This window comes from Aspergillus tubingensis (assembly GCF_013340325.1).
Source record: "Aspergillus tubingensis WU-2223L DNA, scaffold_3, whole genome shotgun sequence".
NCBI classification, from domain to species: Eukaryota; Fungi; Ascomycota; class Eurotiomycetes; order Eurotiales; family Aspergillaceae; genus Aspergillus; species Aspergillus tubingensis.
The window spans coordinates 903,494-925,369 of NW_023336277.1; the positions used below are offsets into that span (position 1 = coordinate 903,494).

The 21,876-nt window shown below is 48.9% G+C and overlaps 8 protein-coding genes across 8 annotated transcripts; 5 read left to right on the top strand and 3 right to left on the bottom strand.

The window, feature by feature from the left end:
• Positions 1–3,481: 3,481 nt before the first annotated feature.
• Positions 3,482–4,171, bottom strand: AtWU_01515 (sulfotransferase family protein; the record flags this gene model as incomplete). Its single annotated transcript, XM_035496629.1, has 1 exon — positions 3,482–4,171. One exon carries the CDS (start codon positions 4,169–4,171, stop codon positions 3,482–3,484), a length of 690 nt encoding a protein of 229 aa, XP_035352522.1.
• A 1,038-nt stretch (positions 4,172–5,209) lies between these two features.
• Positions 5,210–6,953, top strand: AtWU_01516 (C6 transcription factor; the record flags this gene model as incomplete). Its single annotated transcript, XM_035496630.1, has 6 exons — positions 5,210–5,338; positions 5,397–5,954; positions 6,013–6,164; positions 6,219–6,383; positions 6,439–6,747; positions 6,830–6,953. 6 exons carry the CDS (start codon positions 5,210–5,212, stop codon positions 6,951–6,953), a joined length of 1,437 nt encoding a protein of 478 aa, XP_035352523.1.
• An 818-nt stretch (positions 6,954–7,771) lies between these two features.
• AtWU_01517 (alpha/beta hydrolase) lies at positions 7,772–8,599 on the top strand (the record flags this gene model as incomplete). Its single annotated transcript, XM_035496631.1, has 2 exons — positions 7,772–8,197; positions 8,261–8,599. 2 exons carry the CDS (start codon positions 7,772–7,774, stop codon positions 8,597–8,599), a joined length of 765 nt encoding a protein of 254 aa, XP_035352524.1.
• Positions 8,600–9,999: 1,400 nt separating this feature from the next.
• On the top strand, positions 10,000–12,187 carry AtWU_01518 (sodium:solute symporter family protein; the record flags this gene model as incomplete). The annotated part of the gene is made up of 4 exons (XM_035496632.1): positions 10,000–10,269; positions 10,329–10,590; positions 10,645–10,922; positions 10,985–12,187. 4 exons carry the CDS (start codon positions 10,000–10,002, stop codon positions 12,185–12,187), a joined length of 2,013 nt encoding a protein of 670 aa, XP_035352525.1.
• A 99-nt stretch (positions 12,188–12,286) lies between these two features.
• On the bottom strand, positions 12,287–13,510 carry AtWU_01519 (uncharacterized protein; the record flags this gene model as incomplete). Its single annotated transcript, XM_035496633.1, has 1 exon — positions 12,287–13,510. One exon carries the CDS (start codon positions 13,508–13,510, stop codon positions 12,287–12,289), a length of 1,224 nt encoding a protein of 407 aa, XP_035352526.1.
• A 1,637-nt stretch (positions 13,511–15,147) lies between these two features.
• AtWU_01520 (C6 zinc finger domain protein) lies at positions 15,148–16,869 on the top strand (the record flags this gene model as incomplete). The annotated part of the gene is made up of 1 exon (XM_035496634.1): positions 15,148–16,869. One exon carries the CDS (start codon positions 15,148–15,150, stop codon positions 16,867–16,869), a length of 1,722 nt encoding a protein of 573 aa, XP_035352527.1.
• A 542-nt stretch (positions 16,870–17,411) lies between these two features.
• Positions 17,412–18,482, top strand: AtWU_01521 (aromatic alcohol reductase; the record flags this gene model as incomplete). The annotated part of the gene is made up of 2 exons (XM_035496635.1): positions 17,412–17,480; positions 17,538–18,482. 2 exons carry the CDS (start codon positions 17,412–17,414, stop codon positions 18,480–18,482), a joined length of 1,014 nt encoding a protein of 337 aa, XP_035352528.1.
• Positions 18,483–18,899: 417 nt separating this feature from the next.
• On the bottom strand, positions 18,900–20,918 carry AtWU_01522 (cytochrome P450; the record flags this gene model as incomplete). Its single annotated transcript, XM_035496636.1, has 9 exons — positions 18,900–19,086; positions 19,147–19,384; positions 19,472–19,944; positions 20,005–20,101; positions 20,170–20,256; positions 20,331–20,502; positions 20,558–20,677; positions 20,736–20,777; positions 20,835–20,918. The coding sequence occupies 9 exons, from the start codon at positions 20,916–20,918 to the stop codon at positions 18,900–18,902; spliced, it is 1,500 nt and encodes a 499-aa protein (XP_035352529.1).
• Positions 20,919–21,876: the final 958 nt, after the last annotated feature.

Consider the following 21,876-nt stretch of genomic DNA (forward strand, 5'->3'; position numbering starts at 1 on the left):
ATCACATTAGCCAATGATGAAATAATGAATACATGCTTTGTTAACCTCCTGGCTAAGAGACGCTTAGGTAGGACTTGGCTGCGCAGGAAACAATTGCAACCAGCACGACGGTAGTCCTAAATAAACCCGGCAAAGAAGCTTTGAAATAGCATTCTTGCTCCAAACTCTCCATCTCCCCTTTCCTCCCTTCTAGACTCACCCTCTACTAGGGGTCCGCAAACTCAAGCCCGCTCAACTCCTCCAAGCTACTGCAACGCGCCAAACCATTGACTAACCCGTTAGCATGGGTAATTATCCTTTTCAAGGTTGATATAACCCCATTTGTGTCTCCCTGTTCCCATTCATAACTGTGCCCTCGAAATACTCATGCATTGCTTTAGGGACATTGTTGAATCGTTACTTCGCGAGAGGAGAAACATCATTTTGCGACGAACTGATTCGTCCTCGACTAGATGCGATAATCACGTTGGTCTTGGCCAGGGCAATCAAGGAGAATTGCAACACAAGAGATACCGACCATGATTTAGACAAAGAGTCTACATGCAGCTCTAACTTCTCATCGGCCATTGATAAGGTGCCTTGCTGGATGGCTGAACAAAAGCCACTCTTCCCTCTATTACCGATGTATCGTCTCAACCGACAGACTTTACTCTAGACATGGTCCTTCGGTATGGCTAGCGTCCAAATCTGGACAAGTGGTCAGGAAAAAGAGCATTATTGAAGATGAGACCTGGGGGGTCCTTGCGGCTATGTTTACGTCCATTCCTGTTCCCTCAATGCTATATTTAGCTTCGAAGGTCATTATCATCTTCATCTGACACAGCCGCTATTCATCGCGTACACAAGAAGGCCGGTGACTTTAGGTCAATATACGGAATTCATACAGACACCTACCATTAGAACTTTTTCTATTTCAATGATGATGGGAAGGTAAGACATCTCATATACCTCTTGCGGTTGCTACCTTTATTGCTGTTTCCGAAACTAAACCATATTGAAAATGCAGTACTCTGCTAAGTTGAAGTTATCCTGGAACTCCGATCAAGAGGAATTGTGAGTTGCATCTGCCAGATAATCAGGCAGGGTATGGCTTTCTGTGAATTGGTAGGAGGCATTGATGACCTGTTCACTTAACCAGAGCGAGAATCCGATGAATCTGGTTGAGAAGGCGATGCAGACAATCCTATCATCTGGCCGCCCTGGTGAGCAGTTGCTGGTAGGAGATCTTTGTCTTCTAGCTTCCATTCTTTCACCTTCCTCTCTAAGATGTAGGCCAACTTTGTGCGATATATAGCCAGGCGAGATGAAACCCCTAAGTATACTAGTGCCATAGAGAAACTTCATTCCTACTAGGACCGCCTATCTAAGTGTCATTCTCCTGGTAATTTACGACCTATTCGAGAATGTACAACGACTCTGGACTGGAGTAATCGCCTGAAAGACAACATAGGGAAATAGCCATCATATATATCTCTCAAATGAGGCTGCTTTCTATCGGGCAATACTTGTCAAGGTCGAATGGTTCACAAAGTTGCTGCTTGTCAATTCCCAGGATGTGTGTGGTACTTAGATGCCTGACTCCTAGCATCTTAGCCTCATGGACTACCGGAATTGCTTTATTCCATTTTCCATCGACTTCTGTATCACGGCAAATAGTCTGTTCATCCAGACAGCATATACAGTTTTTTCAGCACCTCAAGGTAGTTCGACATATATCTCAAAATGCAGATAAACAGAACGACCAGGCCTCACAAATGAGCAAAAATATTGGTTCTGACCTAACTGGTATCCTTCCCGACTTATGCGAGCGTATTCTAACAATGCCACTTTGTGTAAAACAAACGCGCAGCCAAAGCAGCGTACAGGAATTAAGGGGCACAGAAAACCGGTCTTTCGACGAGATAGTTCGTTTCCATTAGTAACAACCTCCAAATTGCCAAGAAAAATAACCGGGAAATTCTGGAATCAGACTTGTCATTGGAAAGATGAGGAGACTCTTTTGAGACTTCCAAGCTTGAGATTCAGCCTTTGCCAATCATAGTACACCTTGATACCTTCGTCGGTTGTCATTCTCTCATCGTGCCCCGGAATATGAATTTAACATTTTTCCCTTGCGGTTCCTCTGGGCCTGTGGGAATTGCGTCTAATTTGTGTCATTAGGAATAATCTATAGCAGGATATGAAGGGTATCTGACTCCCCCAGCTTCAGGCGTGGCAAAAAGAGAGGATCTCCATGAGCGTTGTTCACGTACCCAACGTTGAGTAATCGTTCACCCGGTGCTAAATATCTGCGATCATCGGGGAAATTACAATAAAACTCCATATAGTTCTCATATTGATGGTGAATTGATCGAAAGTATTGAGTGATTAAGGGATGCACTATTCTGGTACGCTGTGCTCTGCTCCTATTTGTTGTCCAGTGTGTTGAAGAGGATACCATCGTTCCGGGCTCGGGTCTATGCCCTCGCTTAGCGGGTGTCTCTGTGCTAAAAATATTCATTTTGTGTACTTCGACGGTATGGGCTTCGCTCCGGCGTTGGCTGGATTGTAGTTGTGTACTCGGCTGCATAGCGGGTTTTCAGGACATGCCGTGTATAACGCATTTCTTGTTCCCAAAATCCATGTCCTTCTCGAACTGCAGATAGACCGGTCACTGGGACGTGGTGGAAGAAGTAGTGCAGTTAGTATGCACCGTCTCTTTCTTTTTAGTACCAATGGGGCTAAATGATATAAGGAACTGCGTATTCCATTTATTCTCTGTGAATGCTAGTCACGAAATTCAAAATCGTAAAATTCGCCTTTTGAGATTGACGGACTGTAGATATGTTATTATGTCAGAAAGGAAGGGTACAGTTAGGCAAGGTGGTATATCAAATTGAGCTTGGTTAGTTATGTGTATGTTTGACAATTGACCATAATTTTAGGCCTAATCATTGGAAAGACTTTGAATGCCATGTATGCTTCTTGATTCTGATAATTTGGCTATTTTTTATGGAAAGGGAAGGAAGAGGAAGGTGGTGCAGGCGAAGGCTTTATAGGTGCTGCTGCTGATTCGGGCAGGGAATGACTCTTATTGAAACTGTGAACACTGTTGACTGCCGACATTCCCGTTCAGATCCTAGTATTCAGATTCACAATATAAAGCGCTTTATGTATTTTGAATTTACGCATTAACGTTCAGATTCGTGCCTTCACCTTACGCTACGCCATCCAGTATCCTGTATGATTTCGGGGCGGCTACCATGATGCTTGGGAAGCAGCGCCTCTTCTTGAAATATTCGGTCGAATAAAGACATGATCTGCAAAACATGCAAAGCAAAGACTAATAAATTGTTGAGGTAGCCTGCACTATGAGTAATAGCGGTTCCAGGGCAAAGGAATAACCCGAAGTACAAGCCATAATCACCGACCAAGAGACAAAACACACCGATCACAAAACCAAATCATATCAACATTCTAGAATTATCCCCGGCGACTCACTTTAGTGCTCCTTTTTCACCTGATTTTCAACCACAGTATTTCCCTCATGATCGGTATCAGTAAACCAATTACGATAATTAACCTTCGGGCCAGTCTCAGACATGATCCTGGAGGTCTCCGCAAGAACCTCATAGTTCTCCAACGAGCTCAACCGCACAAAAGGTTCATGGAGTGCAGGGAAGCCAAACTGCGCTCTGATCTCATTCAAGATCTCGTAGACCATTTTGGTATCCCCATCCAGTAGCCATCTGTCCCCCCTAACAATGGGATGCATAGCATAACAATTACCGAATGAACGCATAGCCCTGAAAAAGTGTACGTGACCCAGCCACACCTTGGCAACATAGAGACCTTTATCAGACGGCAATCTGGAGTCAGTCTCAGCACACAATTCATGCGCTCTTGCGTCCAACCACACTGCTGTGGGCAGCTTGGTGGTAGGCTTTTTACTGCAACCGACGAGAATAATGATTTCGTTGTAATCGTGGTGCACAAACTTGCAGACCTCATAAGGGCTCTTCTCTTCGAAAATCCTCCTTTCAAGAACAATATTGTACTTGAGTGGGTGGAAGCCGCTTTGGGTCTCGGACTGGGTGATGGGGTTGTGTTTTTGGGTGAGGATCTGTTTGAAGCGCTCGGCCCAGCGCACAACTTCACAATTTGGCCGATCTGGGCGATACAATTCAGACATTTTGTTGTTGTAAATTGTAAAGTATGACTGGTAGTGTATGATAGTCTCGGTAATATTGTAGTCTCAGTGGGATTGTTTATCACATGAAAAGAACTGTTGATACAGGTTGGTCGTTATAAAGAGCCTTGTCCTTTGGAGTGTGTAGTCAGTGACATGGAAAAATTCAGTAGGTGACAACCCATCGAAGCCATTATAACGGGTCAGTCCTCAAGGACTTCCTGTGCATATGTAATTTCTAGTATTTATTATTTATCATATACAGTGACTCGTGAAGAAATCAATGAATCAAGTATTTGGAATATACCATGCCTTTCACATATAAGTGCGAGAACTGCCTGTGTAACAGCAGACAATCAGTAATCACAGTCACTTACCTGGGCCTTGAGGAGGCATAGAAGTGCATAAGCAACAACACACAATTCACAAGTTACTCTGATAAGCCATCACGGAGGCAGCACCCATGTGCTTATAGGCACATGGTCTGTCCTCGAGCCGGTGTGACAACGATAAGCCTGACTATTGGATGTTTCCATGACAAATTGACAAGTGCGTGTCTAGGGTTATGGGTTTTGTATTCACTAAATATTGTCTACCATGGGTCCCACGTATGAGAGCCACGTCTACCTATGGGAATATGATCAACGGACTGCTTTTACAGGATGTCCTTGCGCTTTGCCACGGAACCTCCCGGCCATAAGTGCTGCTTCAAGGCGGTCAGGACGGGCAGTATGGGGCATCGCCAGCGTTACCGGCAATAGGCTACTTGTGCAAGCCCTACATGATCATCAACCCAATCAGCAGCTTGCAATGGACCCATACACAGTGGAGTGATCCATATCTGTCAAAATGGAAAAACCAGTTTTTACGGGCGGATGAATCATCCGGCGCCGTTCCACCTCCCCCCTTGGTTCACAGCGTTGTCCCTGTATCACCAGCACCACCCCCACTCCAACTATATCTCCATAGTATTGTCAAAGACCACTGAAACTTCCTTGTCGACCCCACCGTTAACCTCCAATACTTCCCAATATCGCCATAATGCAGCCCATTGCTCCAGCTCCACAACGCCCAGCTACCTCCAACCCTTCCTCTACCCCCAACGCCTCTGTCCCTCGGCTTCGCAAGGCATCAGCAGCATGCCGGGAATGCAAGCGATCCAAGGCGCGGGTAGCAGCAATTCTCTACAATCTCTAAATATTTTACCCCAGACGCTAAACCGTGACAGTGTCAAATCAGAGAAGGCGCCTCCCAGTGCGACCGTTGTACCGAACGTCGCCTTTCGTGTGTATTCGATCTGGAAGAAGACAAGCGGCGGAAGCTGGCTCACAAACGGAAGATTTTAAAGCTAGAGGAGGAGCGCGATGACCTGCTGCAGCTAGTCAAGGCACTTCAAAATAGCTCTGACTCCAAGGCTATTCAAGTTCTCAACCTCATGCGAAGTAAGGCTCCACTCAGCGAAGTTAAACTTTACATAGATAACGACAATTCGGAGCTTGAACGAGAGACTACGCCGACCTTAAACAAACAAATGTCATCGCATCGAGGCCCAGATATCCAGCATCCTGTAGATATACCCGTCTATCGTATTTCAGCCGCCCCGTGGACCTCGGTCACTGAAAGTGACGATTTTGTATCTCATCTAATCTCCCTATGGTTGACCTGGAGCCATCCGTTCTATAACTGGATTGATCGGGAGCTATTTCTTCGTGACGCTGTAGCAGGAAAGGCAAATTCGCAATTTTGTTCCCCATTCCTTGTGAACTGCATTTTGGCCGAGGCATGCGTAAGCTCATGAGTTATCACAGAGCGTTTCTTTGTGGTCCGCTAATTGACAAACCTAGTTTCACTCCGACTGTCCAGAGGCTTATGCCGACCCGAATAATCCAAACTCGAAAGGCGTCCATTTTTACGAAGAAGCGCAGAAGCTCTACAAGAAGATAGAGGGTCGGCTCGATATGCCATCCATTCAAGGATGCGGGGTGCTGTTCGTGTGGTGAGCTAATTCCCAACTAAATCACATGTCCCCTCATTAAACCTCACTGTCCAGTATGGCGGCCATGGGTAAGAATCGCATGGGCTGGTGGTATCTCGGTCAAGTTCGCAGCATGGCTGAGGAATACGCCAAGATGCATCTTGACTCGCCGTCCTCGACCCCTACCAGGGAAAGTCGCGCAATTGATAACACCATCTGGGGCATCTACAATCTTACAGCGTAAGTCTGCTCACATCTGGCTGCTAGCATTATTTAATCCTAAGCTATATTCCAGTACTGCATCAATCTCGCTCATGAAACATATGGCCATTGATCATCTCGAGGAAGATATCTGGACCGCGTACCCTCGGCAAATGGATCCAGTTCAGTCGCACATTCCCTGCGTGCTGAACAGGTTCACTACGCTAAGTGAGATTAACGTGGATGCGAATCGACTCGTGTTCGCAAGCGGCCTCAATTCACCACGCGATGAACTGGAAAAGGCCCTTAAAGGTATCCTGAAACGGCTAGACGTCTGGAAGAGCAACCTTCCTACATGCCTAACCCCCGACAACCCCACTGTTTCTCAATCGTTGAGTTCGCAGTAAGGACCATAACCCACCCCCGAAACCGACAACAGCATGGACTTTTATTATCGTGCTACTAACCAGAGTACTTGCATCCAGTATGCTCTATCACGCGGTGGTGATCATGCTTTGGAGCCTCCTCGAGAGGGAAGACACGAATGGTGAAAACAATTTCAAGATAACCCGCGAGGCCGCAAGGAAGGCTGCGTGGATTCCGCCTTAGCAATCATCGACTTTCTATACATTCCTCGCGCCCGGTGGGGACCAGATGACATTTCACCGACGACCATTCACTGGGTGAGTATGGCGCTCTTCACTCTGGTAGAGGACCTTGACAACAGTGACCATTGCAACGCCTTCACTGAACTTGGTGTCACTGCGTTTCCTTTTCCCGGAGAAGGACTCTTTTGAAAGAGATTTTGCGGATGTTGCGGGTGTTTGCGCTGAAAAAGGGATAGCTCTTCTGCCGGATAATCGTGCCGTCTCTGTGAACTTTCGGAAGATGGGGGATGCGAGCCTTCCAGAACAGTTTTGCAGCCTTTATCTGAATCCTACTTCGTTGTCGGAGACGAGATGGGATCATACACTTAATGAGGCGGAACTGGACGGCTTTCTTGAGAAGTGGGATAGTCTTGATCTTCAAAATGGCGTTGCGGATGTTGGTTGGTATGTATAACGCGGGTGGATTCGAATGTTGGTGCTAGTTTTTGAAGAAGTCAGGAGTGAAATGGGAGGCTCCTGCTGTATTTCGGGGAAGTTTGAATTTGAACTGCCTATTAAATCAGAGAGCATCTTGTATATCAAAATGCTTGGCAGGGGCCTTTTCCGATGGACTCTGCCGATCGGCGAACCATAACGGAATCAGCAGGGATGATCAGCCCAGGATGCCACTCAATCAAGGGCTGACATGATATCCGCCCGTCGATTTTAGTGCCCGGGCGCGCTTATATCTTCCCCCATTTCGACTTGTTATTCTCACTTCTACCAAACCAACAACCACTTTCAACCCAAATTACACAAGCATTAAATTCCCCAAACACAATGGCTACCGAGAAACCGTCAATCGTACTCATCCAAGGCTCCTTCCAGACCCCCCTTGTTTACGCCAAGTTAGCAGCGGGACTTCGCGACCTAGGATACCCCGTCATTCACCCAACCCTCCCCAGCTGCACCGACGTAGAGGCCGACGACTTCCCTACCCGCACAATGGAAGACGATGTGCGCACCATCACCGAAACCCTACAGCAGCTAATCGAAAAAGAGGAAAAGTCCGTCGTCGTTGTAATGCATTCATACGGTGGCATTGTGGGCAGTACGGCTATTCTCCAGTCCCTCGCCTATACTTCCCGTCAAGCAGAGGGCAAGAAGGGCGGTTTTTTACATCTTTTCTACTATGCTGCCTTTGTTCTACCAGAGGGCACATCCGTCATATCAACATTTGGCGAGTCGCCGAACAATTATGTGACCGTATGTTTTTCATCATCTAATCCGTCTAATATCTTAAGGACCAGCTTAATTTCTTGCTTTTAGTCGGACGGCCGCTTCCGTATCATGAACGGGGCCAAAACTCTGTACAGTGATCTCCCGGACGCCGAAGCAGCCCTGTGGGAATCGCGCCTCATTCCGCAGTCTTACTTGGTACAAACCACGCCCACCACTCGGGCGGCGTATGAGTATCTGCCATCTACCTATCTCATCTGTGAGGGTGATCAGGCTGCACCGGCTACATTTCAGGGCGGGTTTGCTAAGTTGGCCCGGGCGGAGATTGATCGCTGTAGCGCGGGTCATTCGCCGATGCTGAGTGAGCCGGAGATGTTGGTGGGGAAGATTGCGGCGGTGGTTGATAAGGCGGTTGCGGCGTCTGTTTAGTTTGACATATGATAGAGTGGTTCGGTTTGTTCGAAATATGATATAGCTATATATAGTCAGTGCTAGAGGGGCGGTTCTTGTCAAGGGAGATAAATATCTGGAATAAAACACCGATGATCGGCGGTTAATTTCCCCTCCCCCTCTTACTTGGCTGGCCGTCAGATTTTGGTGTCATTGTTAACCAGTAAACAGCGCGTCTATTTCGGAGGTAATTATGGCCAACTCGTCCCAAATTGAGAGGGATGGCTCCTTGGGTATTCTAAAAGAGCCTCGTCTCGTTTCGTCGTGACTTACATACTAGTACATCATCTGTGTGATGAAGCCTGGTCAAGTAGGACCATTATTGAGCTAGTACTACTGAAGATATATATTTTTTCAACACGTTACGACGATGGTGATTCATTTAGTAGCATCATGATGATGGAGCCTCAGCTTCGGTCAATTGGTATGCGCTATAGCTCAGGAAAGAGGTGTAAGTACACAATACTATTTTGGAAGAATAATTGTATAAAATTTGGCATAATCCATATCAGACAGGCAAAGTGTTAACTATTCGATGATGAGCTCCAAAGGAGTCAAGTTAGCGATAAGATAGTGGCGATAAGATTACTGACACGTGACTGCTTATCGAACAGTGGTCGGAGTAACCCGGCCCGACCCATCTGACTGCCTTACCAGTCAGGCTGCGACTGAGATCTTCTCCATTGTATCGCTTCACAACAACCTCATTGGAATTTGTAACAGTTAACTATAGCCCCAGCTGAAACTGGACATCTGCGACCCACTTTAAATATACAGACTGAAAAGTAAGCTACTAACATACTCTGTACGTGTCATTTTGCATGCGTCGGCCTCTGTGGAGTTCTGTTCATTGCCCTGATGCCTTTTTTTTCTGCCTCAGGCCTCAATAGAAGCATAAGAACAGTCGAGGTGAAGAACCAGCATGCGTGATCCTTCTGCACCATTGGGTGCTTGGATCTTCGCTCCTGGCCAGCCAATTCAAAGTAAGGTCTAGGTCATTTAGATACGCTACTGGCCGACAAAGCCTATCAGATCCTCTCCCGCTGGTGTTGCCATCGGCGGCAGGGCGCACGCCATATCCCCTCCCACCAGCAAGGAGCCACTCGATCTCTGTCCAGCAACTCAGTTCATCCACCGTGAAACCAATGCCGTATCAAGCGGCTCACAGCTGCATCCTTGCAGCTTCCCCGCCCTGTTCTCGGCCGGGTTATGTATAACGCCATCATAGCCAAGAACAGCGTGACACTGACGGTTATCGGCGAGCCGCTACGCATTGTGCTCATCCGGCAGATACTTAAGACATCATGCCTGGCGTCGATGTAACTTCCTCGGCAACCCGAGGCTGATGGTCGTTTTTGCCGCGTAGCGCATTGGTCACCATGGCAGCTGTCGAACTCGTTACGCAAGGGACGGCCTATGGCCTCCTTATCGGCCTTGGTGTGTTCTTCTGCGGGGTGATTCTTATCGCAATCAAGGTGCAGAAAGTGTATCTGTCTGAGGATTCTGGCACGTCGGAGATGTTCATGGTCGCAAATCGATCAGTTGGCACAGGTTTGACTGCGTCTGCTGTGTTCTCCTCGTGGATGTGGATCAACGAGACGGTGCTATCTGCGGCGATGTGCTATCGCTATGGATTGGCAGTTCCGCTAGTATGTCTGCAGTCTTTTATTTTAGTTATACCAGATGCTGATCTGTATCACTCGTACAGTGGTGGGGATCGGGCCTCTGTTTCCAGATCGCCTTGATGGCTGCTTTGGGTGTCATGGCCAAAATCCGGGTCCCGTATGCCCATACGTCGCTTGAGATTACCCGTATGCGGTATGGCTGGATCGGGCATGTTATCTACATGGTCTTGAATTTGACGAACAACGTGTTTGGCTGTGCCTCGATGATCTTAACCGGATCCCAGTTGATTAATGGTGTTTCCGGCATGAACTTCGTTGCTGCGACCATCTTGATTCCCCTAGGAGGTAAGCTCGGTCATTGAATATCACAGGGTATTATACTGACAAAGTATGGCAAAGTTGTTCTTTACACGGCTGTCGGGGGACTGAAGGCGACGTTTCTGACCGACTTTCTGCATACCGCAGTCGCCTTAATTCTGATCATTTATTTTACTCTCTCCGTCCTCACACATCCCGAGGTTGGCGGACTGGCTGGACTTTACGACAAGGTTGTCGCAACTGCGAGCGAGAATTACATCTCCGGGAACTTTGAGGGATCGCTGCTCACAATGAAATCGAAAGGCGCCATTATCTGGGGCTTGATCTTGAAATTCGGTAATCTAGCTCTGGTAGTTATGGTAGGCCCATCCATTCCTTTCCTCCAAGTATATGGCAAACATTAAGACTCACTCTGATATAGGACACTGCGTTTTGGCAAAAGTCCTTCGCCAGTGAAGTGAATTCTACCGTACCGGCATACAACTTGGCTGCCATAGCTGTCTTTGGTATCCCCTGGGGTTTAGGCACTGTTATTGGCCTGACTGCTCGAGCGCTCCACCATACTCCCATCTGGCCCACCTATCCCGTTGATATCACGACAACTGAGGTCAGCAAAGGCATGGTGATGCCGTACCTGGTCAAAGCCCTTCTTGGAGAGTCTGGAATGATCGCCTTTTTCGTGCTATTATTCATGGCATTGACCAGCACCGTCTCATCCTCAATGATCGCCGTCAGCAGTATTCTGTCGTTTGATATGTACAAGACGTACATCAACCCCCAAGCCAGTGATCGCCGGCTCCTGGGAGTTAGTCACATAACAGTCGTATTCCATGCCATCTTTATTACCGGAATTTCCATTGCTCTCAACTACGGGGGCGCCAATATGACGTGGATCGGCTACTTTCGGCCTATTCTGTCCTGTCCAGGGATCATCCCTCTCGGACTGACTCTGTTCTGGTCCCGCCAGACGCGCCTCGCCGCTATCGCTTCGCCAGTGCTTGGCTTCTTTACTGGTCTCGCCATTTGGCTCGCCACGGCCAAGTCAATGTATGGGGCCGTGAACATGACCACGACTGGAGAAGAGCTGCCCGCACTGTACGGCGCTATCGGCTCTTTCTTCTCACCCGCCCTCTATTCCGTGGTAATTTCTCTATACCGTCCGTACACGTTCGACTGGAGAGAGTTCCTCAGGATCGAACTCGCCGAAGAAGCACCGACCAGAACCTCGCCGCCTGCAGCTCAAGAGACCAAGTTTGAAGGGGTCTATATCTCGACGGATGCCAGCCCGACGTCAACCCCGAGCCGTCTCAGTTTAGACGACGTGCGCCACCCTTTTACAGAAGACACCCTTCGGAAGCTGCACCGATGGTCATGGATCGCGTGGGCCATGTTCGTGGTTTTGGTTTTGATTACTTTTGTGCTCTGGCCAATGCCGCTCTATCGCGACTATATCTTCACCAAATCATTCTTCTCGGGGTGGACTACAGTCGCAATCATCTGGCAATTCTGTGCCTTTTTCGCTGTTGTGGTCTATCCACTGTACGACGGACGGTTCGAGATTGCTAAGGGCGTACAAGGCGTACTAACGTCAAGTCGTGAGCTCATCAACCGGCACAAAAGGTAGAATGGGTTTGGTCAAAACTATTAGAACATTTATTATTAGATCTAATCATCGATCGATGGTATTTCATCTCACATATACATTAAGTTCCACACGGAGACACTAGTTATCCTTCTTCGCCTCACTGGCGAGCTTCTCCATCTGTTCCTTTCTCTTCTTCAAAACTTGCTGGATTTCATCCATCGTCTCCTTGAGGACATTCTCAGCCTCCTTGCCCTTCTTCTCCTGCAGCGTGCGAAGCGACTGCAACTGGCCCAGAACATTCGATCCTCCAGGAACCATATCCGCCCACTTGCTCAAATCAAAAGACCCACTTTGCTGTGCCTGATCGACCTTCTCCTTGACATACTTCTCCACCTGCTCCGTCTTGCCTGACGACGCAGCCTCCTTCACCATACCCCACAACTCACTAACATTGCCCTTCTTCAACGCATCCGCATTATTCTCCACCAACTCCTTGACCTTCGGATTCTTATCCAAGTACTGCTTACTCTCCTCCAATCCCTTCTGCCACATCTCATCCCCAAGATTCTGCAACTTCTCCGACTTCTCCTGAATAAGCTTCCTTACCTCCTCCACCGACGCAAGACTGAATCCCTTCTTGGCCACTCCGGCAAGTTGCTCCCTCGTCTTATCCACCTCCTCCTTTGCCTGCGGCCCATACGCCTCTCCCATCTCCTTCAACTGCTTCCACCCACCACCAACCTTCTCCTGCAACCATGGATGGTTATCAAGAATATCTCCGGCAGCATCACCAGACAACTCCATCAACCGTGTCAGACTCTTCTGCAGCACCTGCAATGCCTGGATGGCAGTATCGGCATTCGAACCACCCTTGCTTCCCAGCGACTTCAGCTCCTTATACGCATCCCGAACAATGCTATCCACCTCAGGCCCATGCCGTTGCTTCACCTTCTCCAGATCATCGAACGCAGTATCAATGTGCTGGCTCACGCCAGGGAGAAACACCGCATAGCTCTTCAGCGTATCGCGCAGCCAGTTCAGCGCCTTGTCCGGCTCTGGAGCGTTGTTGATGATACCTTGCTTTACTTGATCCGCATAGACCTGGGTCTGTTTCATAGTCTTGACGGCTTTGCGGGCTCCCGAGAAGTGGTACCATGTGTAACCGGTGACAATGGCGACGAGACCGCCGCTGAGACCGCCGACCAGGGCGGGGTTGCTGCTGCCGGTGCCAGTGGAGCCGGAGGAAGAGGACGAGGACGAGGACGAGGATTGGAATCGAGCGTTACGGTAGCGACCGGCTGATTGGCGGAGGCGTTGCTGTCGCAGACAGCGGGTAGCGACTCTGGGGGATCTGTTCATCATGATTGTGGTATTGTGGGTGCTGTTAGAGGGTAACTGAGAGGTTCAATGGCAATGAGTAGTTGTATGTGATGAGTAAATTGGGGGAACATTATTGAGCATATAATTGAAGGGAGTTATATACTCAGAAATGAAGTAAATGGAGTGGTTGAATCACCCCCCGTCAACATGACGCACGCCAAGCATTACATACACTAGTCCATTATTAGCAACACACTAACCATATACAGCTAGCGAGATCTATCTTATCTCGCATCCGAGCCCCATCCTACTTGGTTAATTACGTTCATCACATTACTACATCATAGCCTATCCCAAAAGACCTGAATAACGTCATCACAACAGCTTGCATTGGAAATTAATAATTGGCAGCGTGTAACTTGGCACACGTCTTACAGCGCCCGATCTCCTTTCTCCGCCCTGAATATGGCTGCTCCGCATACGGAAACGTCTTCAGCGATTCCGTCCTTAACCGGATCTCCCCTTTGATATTCAGTACATGCAATATCCCCGAATATGTTGTGGACTTCGTTATTTCGAAGATTCAATCAGACAGCTCATCGCCAATGTAGTAGCGACAGTTAGAAGATCTTAGGATTCCGAACCCTCCTCTGTCGGGGCCTTGCGCTAATACCAACGAGATGTCTGTGAGCCCGTAGGTGGATGCGAGTTCATCAGGCCCTTGTAGGTTACAAGTCTTATCTATCTATTCAGCTGGGATTGCTCGGTTTCCTTTAAGGGATCCTGAGATCCTGAGGCGGGGTGTTACTTGGTGGGGTGGACTGGGGATTATTTGGGGTTTGGTTGGCATGGTAAGAAGGAAGAAGTGAATCTACTGAAGCAAGTATATCCCTGCGGCGCTCGGGTATTTCGTGATGTGTCACTGAAGAGTCCTACTGACCCCATGAGACATGCGAGGAGATAATTGCACTCCAGGGACAGCATTATTGACTAATAGGTCCATTGATACTTTACTCTAATTAAAGTTTTTCAGGCGGTAATGATGGGTGATTTTGATTGATTATTGTCTAGTACTGGTAGGAACACCAAGCCCCCCCCACCCTCCTAAAATAACGGATATGTTTCAGTCACTTTATCATCTTGAGGCAGTCCGTACTCCGGCGCATTAGCCAACTCGGAGGCACTGGTCTTGAGAGCTATGGGTACGACTAACGAACCTCATTCTGGTCTGCCAAACTTGGAAGGGGCGTCATGGCGTGTATGGAACAAATACTTCTTCCCCTTCTGGACCGTCCAGCACCGTAAGGTACATTGTCCTCCGGTATCTCGAGAGCCTTCAGCTTCTTCATCCCCACCTTTTCCATCCCGTTCTCCACCATTACGTGTAGAATACCTGGCCATGTCGTGGGCCTACTTATTCCGAAGATGTCTCACTGCCTGGCCTGTATAAATCGGCTTAATGCCTTAGGCATCAGTTGTAGCCCGCGTAGTCACGTGCCGTCAGCGGACCACGGAACCTTTTGACATTGCTTACTATCTAGCTTATGAGCTGTTCCATAACTATAGTCAATCGACAGCGCAACTCAATCGCTGCAGTTTGGATGCATAAGATAGGGCGCTAGGCGGACAGTTGTGCTTCTCCCATAGGAGGCTGTAAGTTCTGAGCCCACCTATCTGTCATGTCGACAATTTCCAAGCGTAAGCGTGCGAGGAAGGCCTGCATTCCATGCCACCAGCGGAAGCGGAGATGCGACAACCAATATCCCTGCGGCATGTGCACCACATACGACTATAGCTGCAGATATGATGACGACGCGACGGGTACTGTGGGTGAGAGCGTGGATGACCCGCCCCAAGCTAAGCGTATCAGCGTTGATGGAAGAAGTCGTTTGGCCAACAGGCCTCACGTAGAGCAAGGGCACCGCGAAGCCAAGGCCAATAGCTCGTCGACGAAGAGTCCCGCCACCGTAACCAGCACACCACCTGGAATCTTCGACGAACAGAAGTTCAGATATACAGGAGCATCGGCGGCTATGGCTTTCCCACATGTTCTGGGTGTTAATCTCGGTGGTGACAGTCCTCCGAGATTGCGGTCATGCGCCTACAACTTTGGTAACCGACCAGACGAGGCTTCAAGCCCTCATAGCTTTCTCGGGGATCTGATCTCCGAACAGGACCTCAGCCACTATGCGGGGGTGTATTTCACTGTCATGAACCCGATCGGCGACATCCTGGACCCCAGAATATTCGCCGATCGGTGTCATCAGTACTACGATGGCGGTTATAGTACAGATATTACATTCGCTGCTGTGGCTGCTGGCGTGGCCTGCCTCGGGTCCTTTCTCTCCTCCAACAGACATCCACGGGAGACTGACCTGGTGCTGTACGCCAAAGCAATTCTCGATGATCCAGCGTCCATGCGCACGTTAAACATTGATCACATCATAGCATGGGACATGCGTGCCTTCTATCTTCGCGCGACAAGTCGCCCCAAAATTGCCTGGATTGCCTCCTGCACTGTCATGCACCTGTGCGAAACAGTGGGGTTGCACGACGAAGCGAGCATCAAGAAAATAGCATCCAAGGCTGGCGCTGCTCTCCTTGGGCTTGATGCTGACCGGCTCAGAAGAATATTTTGGGCCTCGTGGGCTGCACACAATATGCTGTCATACGAGCAAGATTGTTCTGCTGTAAACTTTCGCTCTGTGACGTGTCAGTCTTTCATCCCAACACCGGGGTCTGTTGCCGACCAGTTCGTCCGATTAGTCCAATGTACCCCAGCACCAAACTCCCCTTTTCGTCTCGACTCGGAACCAGCGGACCTGAATGAGGAATTATTCGAACGTCTGAAAGCAGTGACTGAACTCAAAGTAACCCATCCATTCCTAGTGTTGACTGCGGCAGACATCGCCTTTTGCTTTTATCGCCGCTTGTACCAGGCCCAGGCGTTGCCATCGCACGAATTCATCAGTCTCATCATTGATTGTGGCAATGCAGGAGTGAAGGCGGCCGAGCAGCTCGCTAACGAAGGTCATCTATTCTGGAATGTCCTCGGCAGCGTCTTCCAATATGCTTGCGTTCTGTTGGCGATTGACAGCCCGATCGCCTCCGCTCACCTCGGCACTGTCTTCAAGCGGTTAGAGAACTTAGTCAAGGCGGCCGATACAACACTGACGCGCGAGGCATTGTCAATAGCACGACACCTACTCAGCCTCAAAACGGCTAAAAAGCGCAAGGAGCTGGCTGAGCTGGAAGCGATTGAGGCAGGCTTCCAGTCTGGTCTGACACCGCCAGAAGCAGAGGCCAACGCCTCTATGCCTGACATAAGCTGGGAGCTGTACTGGGATCAATTCTTTCTCGAGCCGTATTTGCCGACGTTCGGTGGTGGGATACAGCTATAGTGGAGAGTTAACTTGCGGACTGTAAATATGTATTCCGGAGAGTATTCATGCTGTAAGAGATACCATACTGCTTACTGGGAACTTCGATGTTCAGAATTGTAGAAGATGCAGCCACGTGAGCGGCGTTGGTGCGGCTATTGCGGCGATACTCATGCTAGTGCGGAGTTAATTGACTATCTCCGCATCGCCGCTTTAGTTGGTGTGCGGCGGCGGCGGCGGAGATGAGCGGGAATCTCACCTCATCATCAACTTACGCTCCTTCAGTGGGCGAAGGCCGCCCAATTACAGTCGGCAATGTTGCTAATTCCCTAAAGTCCGATCGTGTCGGGGCTAGGGCCTCCGAGATTCGAAATCTTATGCAGTCTGATTCAGGTCCGAATTCATAGAAGTAGCAGGATCGACACTCAGGCTCCAATACATAAATAGACGCTCGTCCTCACTTCGGTTCAAGCATTCACAAGCTCATGCACTACACTCAAGCACAACTCTATCATCACTACACCTCTCAAAGAAACTCAACCTCAAGCCAAAAAGCAAATAAAATGGCCAAGTACGCAAAAGACCAACCCGCCGGCTTCAAGAACGCCATCGAGCGCGTCGCCATCGTCGGAGTAAGTCACTCTGCCAATCACAAGCCCCTGCACAGCACTACTAACACACACGTCTAGGCCGGAGGCACCGTGGGATTTCACATCGCCACTGAGCTCCTCCAAACCGGCAAACACACAGTTACAGCCTTGACCCGGGCCGATAGCACCAACAAACTCCCTGAGGGGGTCCAAATCGCCCACATCAACTACAACGATGAAGCAAGCATTGTCTCCGCCTTAAAGGGTCAGCAATTCCTCATTATCACTATGTCCCCCACCGCGCCCCCGGACACCCACAGCAAGATCGTCCAGGCAGCCGCCAAGGCCGGTATTCCCCACGTCATGCCGAATGGGTACGGCGGGGACATCGACAAGGTCAAGCTGGGCGAGGAGACCTTCCTAGGCCCTGTCTACAAAGCCAACCGAGACCAGGTCGTCCAGCTCGGTATGCAGTGGATTTCTGTGTGCTGTGGATTCTGGTACGACTATAGCTTGGCGGGTGGAGAAGTGCGCTTCGGGTTCGACTTTGACAAGCGGGCTGTGACTTTCTACGATGATGGCACTACTAAGAACACGACGTCGACGTTGGCGCAAATTGGGCGGGCCGTGGCGAAGGTGCTCAGTCTTAAGGAGCTTCCTGAGGATGAGAGTGATCCGAATCTTACGTTTTCGTCGTTCCTGAATAAGCAGTTCTACATCAAGAGCTTCGTTGTCAACCAGAAGGATATGTTTGAGAGTGTCAAACGTGTTACTGGAACTACGGATGCTGACTGGACGGTTACTCACGAGAGTACTAAGAAGCGGTATGAGGAGGGATTGGCTCTGGTTAAGGTTGGTAACATGGCTGGATTTGCCAAGTTGCTGTACGCAAGAGGATTTTACCCGGAGGATCCGAATGATCACTTGGACAAAGTGCAGAATGAGTTGCTTGGATTGCCGGAAGAGAGCTTGGATGATGCTACCAAGGATGCTATCTATTTGGTCAAGAAGCTGCAGGCTCGTGCTGAGCGTATGGCGTCTTAAAAGAAGAGTCTACGGATTCGATGTTTGCGATGTGGAAGTGAGCGGTTCTCGATGTTTAATATTACCGTAATAATTTGATTGTCGACTTGCTTTCTTAGATTACATCCCTTCACAATGTCCACAATATCCCTGCTCTCATCCACAGCACAGCTAGCAGTTTTGGCTCCATTAATCTTCCCCTAACCCCAATTCCTTCCCCTGGGTTAATGCGACCTCGCTCGGGTTTGGTCGAGTTATCAAAATTCTTAGTACCAGATCACCCTAGTCAAAGGTTAGAAGAGCACATAATACCACATGTCGCGGAGAACAGGGTTCCCCGTTTGCTGGCCATACCTAAGCCACCAATCAATTGCGGTCGACAAAAGCGTGTCCGTCCAGTCCTGACACCAAGTCACCAAGATACTGTGAGCGTGAGAATCAAGAACTACCATCGTCTTCAGTAGCTCTCTTGCTGAATAGCACTCGCGTCGACGCAAAGGGCATGCGGAAATCCTCCCAAGTCCACCATCTGGGTGCCTCATGGTCCGCCAATCGCAAGGTATAGTTGGTCACGATATGCACAACAACGATCTTGATCATAAAAGCGGCATGGTGTCTTCCTGGGCTAAGTGGGGTCGGTTAGTATAGGCCGTAAGTAAAAAATGTCAATAGGTACTGAGCAAACCAAGCGAGAGATCCATAGCCCCAGATCAAATGATTCTCAGAGACGTCGGCAAATTTGTGCGATGTATCCTTGCATCGCCCGTTAAGGAATCGCTTGCCGTCAAATTTCTCGGGGTCCGGGTAGATGTGCTCATTGCGTGTGGCATCGTATGAGGATACGCAAAGGATTGATCCGGCCGGGATAGAGAGGGGCGCAGACGAGAAAGAATAGTCGGTCAGGGCTTTGCGGCGGATCGCGACTGCACTCAAAGTCCCGATGGGGATGAATTAGAGACACAAGTGTCTAGGACTCAACTGGCAGGGCTGCTCCTGAGAAATCTACTTACTTTTATCCAAGGAATTCACTCGTGCAGTCTCCCGCATGAAACTATCCAAAAGTGGTAGCTCGTTGATCTTGCTTGCGAGGTCGTCTTGGCTCTGTAGGGCCTCGTTTCGGAGCGCATCCTGCCACTCGGGCCGTAGGCACAACTCAACTAGAATTGCGTGTAGATTTACCCATGGCTGGTGCGAGGCTGCTAGCCAGAGGCCCAGGAGTGATTGGGAAAGTCTCTCTGGTGTCCAGTAGCTGCGGTCTGCCGTCGATAAGTCAACCATGTGATAAAGGAGTGTCAACTGTGGACCATGTTCATTAGCCTGGGTAGATCCCATGCTGCAGCAGAATCCTAGAATCTTAGCCCAAACCTTCTTGATCTCTGGTTTTTCATCCAAATTGTCAATTCCAGCAGTTATCACGTCAATCAGCCTGTCTTGGATCAGGTGCATTGCCGATCCACGCCAGGTGATCATTGCGTGGACGAGGCTAGATAAGTGGAATAGGTTAGTAGAGTACCCGCATAGCGACTGCTGACTCTAAACATACGGTGCAATAAATCTTGGAGTTAGCTGGAATGCAGCAGAACATGCTTTGATCTGGCGTGGGTGATTCAACAAGGCGTCTCGAAGACGCGGGTCAGACGCTGAAGCCAAGTTATTCGCGTTCAGACTAGTGTTTCGTCAAGAGGTGGTGAGTAGAGATCGAACTTACTCATATTTCCCCCGAAAAACCACGCGCCCATGAGACGTGAGAGGATCGTTTCGCTGAATAGAGCTAGACGGACAGACGCAGTGCCTCCTGCTAAGTCAGCTCAATGACTGATACAGGATACCTTGGCAGGTACGCTAGGATCTAGTTCAGAGCGAACGTACCAGAAGAAGGCCCCACATCCAGAATGGTCTTCAGGTGGTGAAGAAGATACGGGTATAGCTCCTCGAACTGGGTCGGACCTCGCACCTGTAGAACCCGGCTAAGAAGACGCGACTTTCTCGTGTTGACCTCGTAGTGGTCTGCGCCGTTCAACGTATGTTTAAACCCGAACAGCTGGAGAAGTTAGAGCGTCACGCCCTTTCTTTCTTCTTTCACTTGCCGGACTTACGTCTGAATAGACCGCTCGCTGAGATAAGACAGATGTTTCGCTGAGCTCGGTCATTATTTTCTTCGTTGCTGGGATCATGATCGGCTTCGGCGCCCAAGGACGGTAGTACCGATGGTCACGCTGCGGAGGTTAGAACGGATGATCTCCATCTTGCTTTCCTTGTAGTAGCACTACTTACGAAGTCGCGTACTACATTCCGGATGTTGGTAATATAAACACTCTGTTTGGTGACATGTTAGTTCGCCGTACCAAGGTTAAGAAGCAGACCTGACCGTACCTCGAACACCGAGTAGTACAGCACGTTTGCTATCAGGAGTACGCAGGCAACTGCTAACAGCCAGGAGAAAGGGACGTCAGTCATGGTGATGAGTGCGCCGGTGTTCCCAACGGAAACTGTAGACATCATGCAGTTAAGGAGAGACGGGAGGAAGCAGTATGTGCGCACGAAGTTGAACTTGTTCAGAAATCAGGCAAGCCCATTCACCTTTATTCAAATGCAAACACAGCTTTCGAACTGACACTTGTTTGCATGCAATCATGATATGCTACTGTTATTTGAACATCGGACCTTACCTGATCAAGTGAACCACACTAAGCAATCAAGCTTAGAAGCAATGTTCTACATTTGAATAAAAATGACCGCACCCATCTCAGTTGTACGGAAAGAGTGAGTGATTTAATTATGGTTGAGACTAAAGTAGTGAGCTTTGTAGTGTAACTCTAGTATAGTACACACTTCAGAAGCCTAAGAAAGAAGTAAAATGCAGAGACAGAGAGCGAGAGAGAGGGAGAGACAGAGAAGAGCCTAGAAAAGATTAAGTTGGACAAGATAGACAGATTCTATGAGAAGAGCCACTTTTGAGAGACCTGGTGGGTTGCTTCGGATGATGGTATGCTTCCTCGTGGAAAGCAGACCTTCTGTCTGGTATGTGGTTAAGGGATTTCGAGCTGGGCATTGTGAGAGAGTCATCATTCAGATGTGCTGGGGTAAATGACTGGAAGAATCACTGTCAGTTAGCTACCATGAGACGTGGTTCTAACGTGCCTACCAGGAAGCTGCTACATTAGCGTAGGGTTTATGTGGATTCTGTTCCGGCGGCACATCGCCGGATCGGGCGAGGAATTTGTCTCCACATCGAGGGTTGTATGCACAGTAATCCCCGTCAAGCTTAACATGATTTCTATGCTCTCAATGGTTTCCATATACTTCTTTTCAGACAATTCTCAGTCCTTACTGATTTCTAAGAACGGTTGTTCCTCTGGTGGAAGATATCACTAATGATCAGGAGCGCTTGACAATGATCTGTAACATGAAAGGT